This window comes from Manis pentadactyla, chromosome X, assembly GCF_030020395.1.
Source record: "Manis pentadactyla isolate mManPen7 chromosome X, mManPen7.hap1, whole genome shotgun sequence".
Classification (NCBI taxonomy): Eukaryota; Metazoa; Chordata; class Mammalia; order Pholidota; family Manidae; genus Manis; species Manis pentadactyla.
Genome location: NC_080038.1, coordinates 79,024,491 through 79,037,461, shown reverse-complemented (window position 1 = coordinate 79,037,461; position 12,971 = coordinate 79,024,491). Strand labels below are relative to the sequence as shown.

At 36.6% G+C, this 12,971-nt stretch overlaps 1 protein-coding gene across 3 annotated transcripts in view; it reads right to left on the bottom strand.

The window, feature by feature from the left end:
* The window catches only part of DACH2 (dachshund family transcription factor 2), a 761,757-nt gene that overhangs the window by 32,183 nt on the left and 716,603 nt on the right, over positions 1-12,971 (bottom strand). For 2 of the 3 annotated variants that reach the window (XR_008995031.1, XM_057495299.1), the window contains exons 9-10: positions 3,735-3,913; positions 3,492-3,639 (exon numbers count right to left, since the gene is read on the bottom strand). Coding sequence is in view for 2 of the 3 variants with exons in the window: in XM_057495299.1 (XP_057351282.1) it covers positions 3,492-3,639; positions 3,735-3,913 (327 nt within the window). In the remaining variant the exon portion in view is untranslated. The remainder of the gene's footprint in view (positions 1-3,491; positions 3,640-3,734; positions 3,914-12,971) is intronic. The other variant, XM_057495298.1, reaches the window with a different exon arrangement.

The window sequence follows — 12,971 nt, the reverse complement described above, 5'->3', positions numbered from 1 at the left end:
GCGCTCACATTCTTCCTAAATCAGTTTAAAATAATTAAGACACTGACATTATGGCAATACAAAAACATTCAAGGAACATTAAGAAAAATTATAAATTACATGACACTTACAATTGTTAAAATTAGTCAATATAATTAAAATACTTTGATTGAACTGAATATAATGCTAATTTGAGTTTCAATTTTACTTATCTCACAGTTCAATGCCTTTTCATATAAATGACCTCTAGCAACTTGAAGAGAGTCAGTTACCCAGGTAAATATATATTTTCCTGTGACAAAAATTCAGAGATCTAAGGTTATAACAAAATGGAAATCTTGGAACAAAGACTGAGAATGTATGGTTTTTATTATTTTTGGTGAAAGACCATTAAATAAGGTTGAACATAAAAATATATTACTATTGTAATTGTACTTATCATTCAAAATGAGCATTTCACAAATTATTAAAATCAGAAACCTAGATTTTTTCAAATAATGTATAATGTAACCTCCTTGATAAGATAAAATTTTGCTTACAGTAAAATTATTGGCTCAAAAAAATTGTACATGTTGATTCCCTTGAGATTTATGATTCCATATATTGTAAGCAATGTATTAGATTTAAAATCATATAAATAAAAAAACTATGATTTCATTAGAAGCTACTATACTGGGACTATATCTCATTTAAGCCTTACAAAAACTTGAGAAAATATTATTATCTCAATTTCATAGATGAGGAAACTGAATCCTTGAAAAGTCAAGAAATTTACACAAGATCACACAGCTAGGACTTTTCATATCCTGAGGGCCAAAGACCACATAGGGAGTTGTTTCAAAGCCTGGGAACCATATAGTTGATCAAGGGCCAAGACAGGTGGCCTCCAAGCTCTCTTGTAGCTCTTTCATTCCACAATTCTGAATGTTTTATCTGCAAGGAATATTATCATGTATGTATATGTGTATTTAATTCAATTAACATTCTGGCTAACAATATAAAGGTAGTTAGGTGGAATATTTAATTTGAGTGTGAAACATTGCTTTCTTTAATTGGAAAGAAAATGATATCCACAGGGATTCCATATATATGTCCTTTTTGTATGTATAAATGTTACTATTCTTTTTATATACTTGGACAGATGTTACTTTACAACCATAATATCAATTTTCCTCCTCTTTCTTTTCAATAATATGACTTTATACAAAGAGTTCACACTTTGTCATAAAAAGTTTAGTACAATGGGTATGAGATATTTAGGGAATTAGGAAGGAATTTAGGAGATTATCCAGTTCAACTATTATAACAGATGAGGATACTGAGATTCATAGATATGAAGTAGATAGTTTCTCTAAATCAGTGAAAATAACAGAACCATTTCCTATAATTAGTCACTAGATGTAAAATGTTAAAAACAGTTCTGAGCACATAGCAGACAGCTGATAAGCATTAGTTAGTAGTAGAAGTAATAGTAATGTCAGTAATGACAGCAGTAGTAATAGTGGTAGTAATGTAGTAGTGGTATTTTTACTATTATTATTATTATATCATAATAAATGTAATTAAATACAATACCTTGGAGTAAACTTGATAACAGAAACAATATTACATTTACCATGTGTGGGACTTTTTAGAAATAATAGATGTGGTAGCAATTATAAAGACAGACCTGAAGAGTGTGTGAAAAGTTAGTAAACAGAAATCAATGAGTAGGTCCCTAAAAATTAGAAGCCAATTTTACTATATGTAGTAGAGTTTCATAAGTCAATTTGAAAGTTATTATATTTAACATAATTATTTGGTTCTTTAGTATAAAATTTCTCCCTACTAAATAAATGTTCTTTTTATGACTACTAATCATAATAATTTATTTTGCATACCAAATACCAGAAGTAAACTTTCAAAATTTATTTCAAAACAATTTCTCCAAACTTTCAAAAGACAATTTAGCCTTTGCTTAGTAGTATTTAATGACTTTGCAAGATGAGAAGAGTTTTAGTTATTTTTAAATGCAATGGCTGAATTTCCATTTTGAGCTGGATCAATAATTCTTAGGCTCTAACGAAAATATCCAGTACGTTTTCAGTTTCTTCACACAAATTTCAGAATATAATATGCTACTACGGAGTAGTATAAAGTTATTGGAAGTTCCAGTGGAGTCAGTTGGAGTCATTCTTCCTTGTTCAGGGTGGCATCACCCAAGTTTTAGATTTTCTCTCCATTTCTTTACCTTTCCTTCTCAATTTTGAACAGCTTTACTTAATTTTTGCTTTGTGATTCCTCCATAGAAAAGTTAAGCAAAGAGAAAGAAGCTGAAATTCACAATAGTCATTTTTTCTGCTGTTAGTATTTTATGGTAAATCTAAGGAAGAGATGGAAATTATTGGTTAAATTTTTTATTTTTCTTGGGTTTTGATATGAGCTAGTGTAGACTCATTATACATATCTGTAGATAATCAAATGTCTACCCATGGTTGGAAAGTTAATTCTATTTGTGAACAATATTTCTCCATTCTCTCCCTTTTGTCTCCATCCATACTTGTGCTACCTTAACTCACTTTTGTATCACCACTGCTTTGGGTGACAGCAATCTCCTTTTACAAGGTTTCCTTGTTTCTGTTTTCACTCTAAAGCTCCTCTAATTTATTTCCAATGATGGAATGGTCTGTCTATTGAAAACAGACAAAATCATTCCTCTGCATATCTTTTCATACTTTCCATTGCCTACAAGACAAAGTCCAAGCTAATCTTTCACATGGTTAAAAATGTTCTTCATAATTTAGCTTCCGCATCATCTCCTACTATTCACTTCATAAAATTCAAAGTCATGGTAATAACAAACTGTCAATAGTTGTCCATGTATGAGGCTTCTTACCTCCATGTCTGTGCTCGCTGATACCTCTGTCTAGAATGTTCAAATCACTCAGGTACTCTCATGCCCTTTCTTGGCCTACTGATTTTTCAAGACTTAGGTTCAGGTGTCAGAATCAGGAAGGCTTCCTCAACCATCTACCCTCCACCTGAACAAACTGAACTAAATCTGTCTCTACATAACCATATGTAATGTGCCTCCTTGTTCTTGCCGCTTTGTCTAGAAATTAATTGGTTGGTTATGCTAGCCATCTAAAATATAAATCTTTCAAGGACAGGGACTGAGTTTTATTTATCTTATAACCTGAGAATCTAGCACTGTTCTTGACAAAGAGTAAGAATTTCACATATAAGGAATTGTTGGATTATTTATATCTAGGTATACTTTATGAAATTGTGAGAGAATAAGAATATTCATGTTTCCAAATCTGCAGTGGACCTAAAATGTAGATCTCATTCATTACCTTTTATTTCAAAGAGAAATAGTATAAATATCTTACCTTGAGGATTACACATAGTATTTGATTCTTAGATTGTCATTTGTTTTCAGAATTTCCAAGCTATACCTGACACTAATTCAATTGTTACTGAAAACATCTCCAATGCAATATTCACTCTGTACTTGAACTTGTTAAACTTACTTCTGCTTTGAAGTTCAACTGCAAGTTGTCTTTCAAGGTTTTCTCTAACTTCTCTCTCTCTATAGAGCTCCATTCGCAGTTCCTTTTTTTCTTGTTGAATCTGCTTCTCCTGAATATGAGCATTATCCAAAGCCACTTTCAGCAGACCCTGTCAAAGTACAGCAGATGACATACAGTTCATCTTATCTGTTTTAATTTCTCAAATATGATATAATTTATGTAGGTGCTAATGTCTTGTATTACATTTATTTTGTTTATAGAAATATTGTTGACCTGAATGTTGGTCAACAGAGTCTCCACGGAGGACAGACTATCAGCAAAAATGAATGGTCCAGGGAATCCAGGAGGCAGTGCCTGCCCAGGAGCCAATTGGATCTTTTCCAAGGGTGACTTCATTATGGGAATTTGAACTGGTACCTCCTCTGCAAGAAACAAAATTAATATCAGAAGGCTTACAAATTATCAGCTCAAAATATTCACTGTTTCCTTCACCTCTAGTGGCATCTATAAAGATTTTGTTTCTAAAACTAAATGATGGAACACTCATAATTGGAAGTCATACCTATTCCCCAGCTGCCTCTAGTTTCTTAACACAAATGTCTCAGTAAAGAATCAGTGAAAATGAAACATTTACTGCTAAAGAGGCATGAAATTTAGATATGCTTATGAATACCTTTCAATTAAATAATATCACCTCCTGGTAAAGTTTAAATTTCTTTTTATTTTTTCTCTTCAAATCTGTCTTCTATCTATATCTATTATCTATAATCTCCATTCTTTTATTATTTTGATATCATTAATATAAAATCACATGGGCAACATTGTGGTCACTAGATTCCCCCCATTATCAAGTCCCCACCACATACCCTAGTACCGTCACTGTCCATCAGCATAGTAAGATGCTATAGAGTCACTACTTGTCTTGTCTGTGCTATACTGCCTTCCCCGTGCCCCCGCTATGCTATGTGTGCTAACCATTTGAAGTGTGTGCTTTAATGATTGTTATTAAATTCATGGAGTTGTGCAATCAGCACTGCAAATCTATTTTAGAACACTTCAATCACCCCCAAATTTCCCTCATGCCCTTTTACAGTTAATCTCTTTTCCCACTCTCAACCCCTGGAAACCATTAATCTACTTTTTGTCTCTACAGGATTGTCTTTTCTGGATATTTTACATAAGCAGAATCATACAATATGTAGTCTTTTATGTCTGGCTTCTTTCACTCAGCATAACGTTTTTGAGGTTTGTCCATGTTGTGGCATGTATCAGTGGCTTCTTCCTTTTAAGTGCTGAAAAGAATTCCAGTGCATGTATGCATCACTTTTTGTTTAATCATTCACTAGTTGATGGGTACTGGATTGTTTCTAATGTCACCTTTTATTTTGAAGAATATTCCTTATGAAAAAAAAATATTTATGGTGTGGAAACACAAGTTAATTTTTGGAAACATATTACACATTTGCATTGCATTAATGAGATTCTCTCTTAGTTTTAGATAAACACACAAGAGAATTTTTGTCTAATAAGATGTTTCAGATTTGATTTGAACATATACACATAATTACAAAAGGAATCTCCTCTTTGAGAAGCTAACTACTTTGCTATCTACCTGCATTGTGGTTGAAAGTCTTCTATGTGAGATGAATGAATTAGGTAGCGAAGTTTCCTCTGCAATTAGGAATTGATTTGTTTGACATATGTAAAAATAAACTGCTGCAAATAGGTAATCTTGGAGTGTACTATACACACCCTGGTATTCTTAAATGGTTTCAACAGCAGTGCATGATGGGGTGAATCATAGCACCTCAAACAAAATTACTCACCACAGTCTCTTTACTTCAGCAACTGGGTACAAGCAGAGTTTGAAGACATGCATTTCTCTGGTCAGAAAATTTTTCAGTGACCCCATATATTCCTTAAGACTCGCTCAGTGAAAAAAGAAAAAAAGCTAGGCTGGATTCTAGACCTAACCAGTTTTCACATGGTTTGGGAACAAAAAATCTAGCTATTGGTTCTGGTTCCTGTAGGGATAAGAATATGGATTTGATACACAATTAGACCTCACTTTTCAGTGCCAAGAAGCCTTTATATATAGTGTACAGAGACTTGAACCCCATTGATTTACAGTCATCATGGTTTGCTGTGGATTTCTTGTGTGGGGAAACTGTGTCATAAATTGCAGGAACCTTCTGTGAGATTACTTAACGGGATAACATTATCTTTGAATATAATGCTCTTAATATAGATCATTTTTACAGTTATTAATTTTCCAAAACCTATAGGAGATAAAAATTGCTAAATGGTCATTTTAGTAAATCATTTCATAATATTTGAATTCAAAATGTCATAAAGGATATTTCTTTATCAGTTTTAAAGAATTCAATAAAATGCATGAACTCACTTGCTAATTTTCTTTTACCAAAGGAAGGTATAATTAAATGAACATATTGTCAGGAGTTGCTTTTAAGTAAAATTTAGAAATAATATTTTCATCATGAGTGTGTGATGCATGTATTTTCTGCAACTCCCTTGTAAAATCAACCTTAACCTTTTTTTGAACATTCCTTCCTTCTTTCTCTACTTGTCAGTGGTAGTTTTGGAAGAGGTGAAGTATTCCAGAGGGAATAAGCACATTATCACAAATCTGTGATCTATTTAAGCTGTGAGGTTTGATCATAAGAAACACCTCATTAAAAAAAATGAATCCTAGGATATGGAGCCAACATGGCGGCATGAGTAGGACAGTGGGAATCTGCTCCCAAAAACATATATATTTTTGAAAATACAACAAATACAACTAATCCTAAAAGAGAGACCAGAAGACACAGGACAACAGCCAGACTACATCCACACGTGTGAGAGCCCAGCGCCTAGTGAAAGGGGTAAGATACAACCCCCGGGCCGGCGGGACCCAAGCACACCTCCCACCAGCTGCTGGCAGGAGGGAGAGGGAGCCCAGGACTGCTAAACACCCAGCCCCATCCACCCGCACCAGAGCGCAGACACAGTGCATGCGTGGAGGGCTGGAAACTAGGGAAACAGGGCAGCAAGACCTCTGAGCGGGTTCCGAAGCTGATGCCCCTGTGATAAAGAAAAGTGAGTACTTTTTGAAAGTCTTAAAGGGACAGGGACTTAACAGCTAGATGGAAACAACACAGGTCACAGCCCAGTGGCTGGAAATTACAGGGAAAACCGGGTGCACTAACCCCCTGGGCAACAGCTCTGAGACCCCTCACAGAGGTAAACAGCCAAACAGCCCCCCTATCCATTACCCCTCCTGGTGCTGTGAAAGCAGAGAAGCAGCCTAAGGCAGACCACGCTCACAGAAAGGGAAATTCCACCATTCCATCCAGGAAAGACACAAAGACCTAGTCTACACTCAATCACCCTACACAAGAAACTAAGGGTGGCAGTTGTCCCAGTAAAGAAAGGCCAGTAGCAAGTGAAAAGTTTGGCCCTCTAAGCTGACAGTCAATAGCACTTGTCAACATGAAAAGGCAAAGAAATATGATCCAGACAAGACTAACCCAGACAGCTTCAGCATCTGCTACATCTTCCCCTGAGAAGGAACCTGGGGAGATAGATTTAACCAGTCTTCCTGAAAAAGAATTCAAAACAAAAGTCATAACCATGCTGATGGACTTGCAGAGAAATATGCAAGAACTAAGGAAGGAGAATACAGTAATAAAACAAGCTCTGGAAGGACTTCAAAACAGAATGGATGAGATGCAAGAGACCATCAATGGACTAGAAAACAGAGAACAGGAACGCAGAGAAGCAGATGCAGAGAGAGATAAAAGGATCTCCAGGAAAGAAAGAATTCTAAGAGAGCTGAGTGACCAATCGAAACAGAACAATATCCACATTATAGGAGTACCAGAAGAAGAAGAGAGAGGAAAAGGGATAGAAAGTGTATTTGAAGAAATAATTGCCGAAAACTTCCCCAAACTAGGGGAAGAAATGGCCTCTCAGACCACAGAGGTAGACAGAACTCCCATCACAGGGGATCCAAGGAGCGCAACACCAAGACACATAATAATTAAAATGGCAAAGATCAAAGACAAGGACAAAGAATTAAAGGCAGCCAGAGGGGAAAAAAGGTTACCGACAAAGGAAAACCCATCAGGCTATCATCAGACTTCTCAACAGAAACCCTACCGGCCAGAAGAGAACGGCGTGATATACTTAATGCAATGAAACAGAAGGGCCTCGAACCAAGACTACTGTATCCAGCACGAATATCATTTAAATATGAAGGAGGGATTAAACAATTCCCAGACAAGCAAAAGATGAGGGAATTTGCCTCCCACAGACCACCTCTACCGGGCATCCTACAGGGACTGCTCAAGATGGGAGGACTCCTAAAAAGAGCACAGAACAAAACACCCAGCATATGAAGAAAGGAGGAGGAGGAATGAGAATGGAGAGAAATAAAGAATCATCAGACCGCGTTTATAATAGCTCAACAAGCGAGTTAAGTTAGACAGTAAGATAGTAAAGAAGCTAACCCTGAATCTTTGTAACCACAAACTTAAAGCCTACAATGGCAATAAGTACATACCTTTCAATAATCACCCTAAATGTAAATGGACTGAATGCACCAATCAAAAGACACAGAGTAATAGAATGGATAAAAAAGCAAGATCCATCCATATGCTGCTTACAAGAAACTCACCTCAAACCCAAAGACATGCACAGAGTTAAAGTCAAGGAATGTAAAAAGATATTTCATGCAAACAACAGGGAGAAGAAAGCAGGGTTTGCAATTCTGGTATGAGACAAAACAGACTTCAAAATAAAGAAAGTAACAAAAGACAAAAAAGAACATTACATAATGATAAAGGGCTCAGTCCAACAAGAGGATATAACCATCATAAAAATATATGCACCCAATACAGGAGCACCAACATATCTGAATCAAACACTAACAGAACTAAAGGAGGAAATAGAATGCAATGTATTCATTCAGGGTGACTTCAACACAACACTCACACCAAAGGACAGATCCACCAGACAGAAAAAAAGTAAGGACACAGAGGCACTGAACAACACACTAGAACAGATGGACCTAATAGACATCTACAGAACTCTACACCCAAAAGAACAGGATACACATTCTTCTCAAATGCACATGGAACATTATCCAGAACAGACCACATACTAGGCCACAAAAAAGAGCCTCAGTAAATTCCAAAAAATTGAAAACCTACCAACCAGCTTTTCAGACCACAAAGGCATAAAACAAGTAATAAACTGTACAAAGAAAGCGAAAAGCCTCACAAACACATGGAGGCTTAACAACATGCTACTAAATAATCAACGGATCAATGACCGAATCAAAATGGAGATCCAGCAATACATGGAAACAAATGACAACAACAACACTAAGCCCCAACTACTGTGGGATACAGCGAAAGCAGTCTTAAGAGGAAAGCATATAGCAATACAGGCATATTTAAAAAAGGAAGAGCAATCCCAAATGAACGGTCTAATGTCACAATTATCGAAATTGGAAAAAGAGGAACAGATGAGGCCTAAGGTCAGCAGAAGGAGGGACATAATAAAGATCAGAGAAGAAATAAATAAAATTGAGAAGAATAAAACAATAGCAAAAATCAATGAAACCAAGAGCTGGTTCTTCAAGAAAATAAACAAAACAGACAAGCCTCTAGCCAGACTTATTAAGAGGAAAAGAGAGTCAACACAAATCAATAGTATCAGAAACGAGAAAGGAAAAATCACGACAGACCCCACAGAAATACAAAGAATTATTAGAGAATACTATGAAAACCTATATGCTAACAAGCTGGGAAACCTAGGAGAAATGGACAACTTCTAAAAAAGTACAACCTTCCAAGACTGACCCAGAAAGAAACAGAAAATCTAAACAGACCAATTAGCAGTAACAAAATTGAAGAGGTAATCAAAAAACTACCAAAGAACAAAACCCCCGGGCCAGATGGATTCACGTTGGAATTTTATCAGACATACAGGGAAGACATAATACCCATTCTCCTTAAAGTTTTCCAGAAAATAGAAGAGGAGGGGTTACTCCCAAACTCATTCTGTGAAGCTAACATCACCCTACTACCAAAACCAGGCAAAGACCCCACCAAAAATGAAAACTACAGACCAATATCCCTGATCAACATAGATGCAAAAATACTCAACAAAATATTAGCAAACCGAATTCAAAAATACATCGAAAGGATCGTACACCATGACAAAGTGGGATTCATCCCAGGGATGCAAGGAAGGTACAACATTAGAAAGTCCATCAACATCATCCACCACATCAATAAAAAGAAAGACAAAAACCACATGATCATCTCCATAGATGCTGAAAAAGCATTTGACAAAGTTCAACATCCATTCATGATAAAAACTCTCAGCAAAATGGGAATAGAGGGCAAGTACCTGAACATAATAAAGGCCATCTATGATAAACCCACAGCCAACATTATATTGAACAGCGAGAGGCTGATAGCTTTTCCTCTGAGATCAGGAACTAGATAGGGATGCCCACTCTCCCCACTGTTATTTAACATAGTACTGGAGGTCCTAGCCACAGCAATCAGACAATACAAAAAAATACAAGGAATCCAGATTGGTAAAGAAGTAGTTAAACTGTCACTATTTGCAGATGACATGATACTGTACATAAAAAACCCTAAAGACTCCACCCCAAAACTACTAGAACTGATATCGGAATACAGCAAAGTTGCAGGATACAAAACCAACACACAGAAATCTGTGGCTTTCCTATACACTCACAATGAAGCAACAGAAAGAGAAATCAGGAAAACAACTCCATTCACAATTGCATCAAAAAAAATAAATTACCTAGGAATAAACCTAACCAAAGAAGTGAAAGCCTTATACTCTGAAAACTACAAGTCACTCTTAAGAGAAATTAAAGGGGACACTAACAGATGGAAACTCATCCCATGCTCGTGGCGAGGAAGAATTAATATCGTCAAAATGTCCATCCTACCCAAAGCGATATACAGATTTGATGCAATCCCTATGAAACTACCAGCAACATTCTTCAATGAACTGGAACAAATAATTCAAAAATTCATATGGAAACATCAAAGACCCCGAATAGCCAAAGCAATCCTGAGAAAGAAGAATAAAGTAGGGGGGATCTCACTCCCCAACTTCAAGCTCTACTATAAAGCCATAGTAATCAAGACAATTTGGTACTGGTACAAGAACAGAGCCACAGACCAATGGAACAGACTAGAGAATCCAGACATTAACCCAGACATATATGGTCAATTAGTATTTGATAAAGGAGCCATGGATATACAATGGCGAAATGACAGTCTCTTCAACAGATGGTGCTGGCAAAACTGGACAGCTACATGTAGGAGAATGAAACTGGACCATTGTCTAACCCTATATACAAAGTAAACTCAAAATGGATCAAAGACCTGAATGTAAGTCATGAAAACATTAAACTCCTGGGAAAAAATATAGGCAAAATCCTCTTAGACATAACATGAGTGACCTCTTCTTGAACATATCTCCACAGGCAAGGAAAACAACAGCAAAAATGAACAAGTGGGACTATATTAAGCTGAAAAGCTTTTGTACAGCAAAAGACACCATCAATAGAACAAAAAGGAAGCCTACAGTATGGGAGAATATATTTGAAAATGACAGATCCGATAAAGGTTGATGTCCAGAATATATAAAGAGCTCACATACCTCAACAAACAAAAAACAAATAACCCAATAAAAAATGGGCAGAGGAACTGAACAGACAGTTCTCCAAAAAAGAAATACAGATGGCCAACAGACACATGAAAAGATGCTTCACATCGCTAATTATCAGAGAAATGCAAATTAAACCTACAATGAGGTATCACCTCACACCAGTAAGGATGGCTGCCATCCAAAAGACAAACAACAACAAATGTTGGAGAGGCTGTGCAGAAAGGGGAACCCTCCTACACTGCTGGTGGGAATGTAAATTAGTTCAACCACTGTGGAAAGCAGTATGGAGGTACTTCAAAATTCTCAAAACAGACTTACCATTTGACCCAGGAATTCCACTCCTAGGAATTTACCCTAAGGACGCAGCAATCAAGTTTGAGAAACATAGATGCACCCCTATGTTTATCGCAGCACTATTTACAATAGCCAAGAATTGGAAGCAACCTAAATGTCCATCGATAGATGAATGGCTAAAGAAGAAGTGGTACATAAACACAATGGAATACTACTCAGCCATAAGAAAAGGGCAAATTCTACCATTTGCAGCAACATGGATGGAGCTGGAGTGTATTATGCTCAGGGAAATAAGCCAAGCGGAGAAAGAGAAATACCAAATGATTTCACTCATCTGTGGAGTATAAGAACAAAGGAAAAACTGAAGGAACAAAACAGCAGCAGAATCACAGAACTCAAGTGTGGACAACCAGGTACCAAAGGGAAAGGGACTGGGGAGGATGGGTGGGTAGGGAGGGATGGTGGGGGGAAAAAGAAGGGGGGTATTAAGAATAGCATGCATGGGGGGGTGGGAGAAAGGGGAGGGCTGTACAACACAGAGAAAACAAGTAGTGATTCTACAACATTTTGCTATGCTGATGGACTGTGACTGTAAAGGTGTTCATAGGGGGTACCTGGTATAGGAGAGAGCCTAGTAAACATAATATTCATCATGTAAGTGTAGATTAATGATTAAAAAAAAAGCAGTTCCTGTGTGGTGACCTCCAATGAGTTCTACACAATGGTATAAAGGGCATATAAAAGTGTAGGCAAAGGGTCTGTTTGTGTTTATACAGGTGATCAAAGCCTAATTTGGCTACCCCGGAAATGAACTAAGATATGATATGAAAAAGAGCTTCCAACATCAGCACTCTCTGGAAGACTCATACCAGAAGATGTTCATGAAAAAACCCCAACAAAAATCCACGTGCTGCTACAGCTGTAGATGTACTCATCCCACTGGTTCCTGGACTCGTCATGGGAATGAAGAAGGAGATATCTAAGCTGACCTGTGCATACAGTAAAACAACAAATTTGACTGTATCTATACTTTTGGATCTCAACCAAGAATTAGGAGAAGTGCAAATTGTAGCGCTGTAAAATCTTACAACTACAGACTATCTACTGTTAAAATAACATACGGGATGTGAACAGTCCCCAGAAATGGGTTGTTTAAGTTTGTCTGATTTCTCTCAGACTGTTCAGGTTCAGTTGGACAATATCCATCATATCATAGATAAGTTTTCACAAATGCCTAAGGTGCCTAACTGGTTTTCTTGGTTTCACTGGAGATGGCTGGTAATTATAGGTCTGCTTTGGTTATGTAACTGTACTCCTATTATGTTAATGTGTGTGCACAATTTAATTAGTAGTTTAAAACCTATACATGCTGAAGTTACTCTACAAGAAGATATGTCGAAGAAATAATCAATCTTCCCATGTTTTCTTCCGCCTGCTACTTCTATAGCTTTTCTTCTTCCT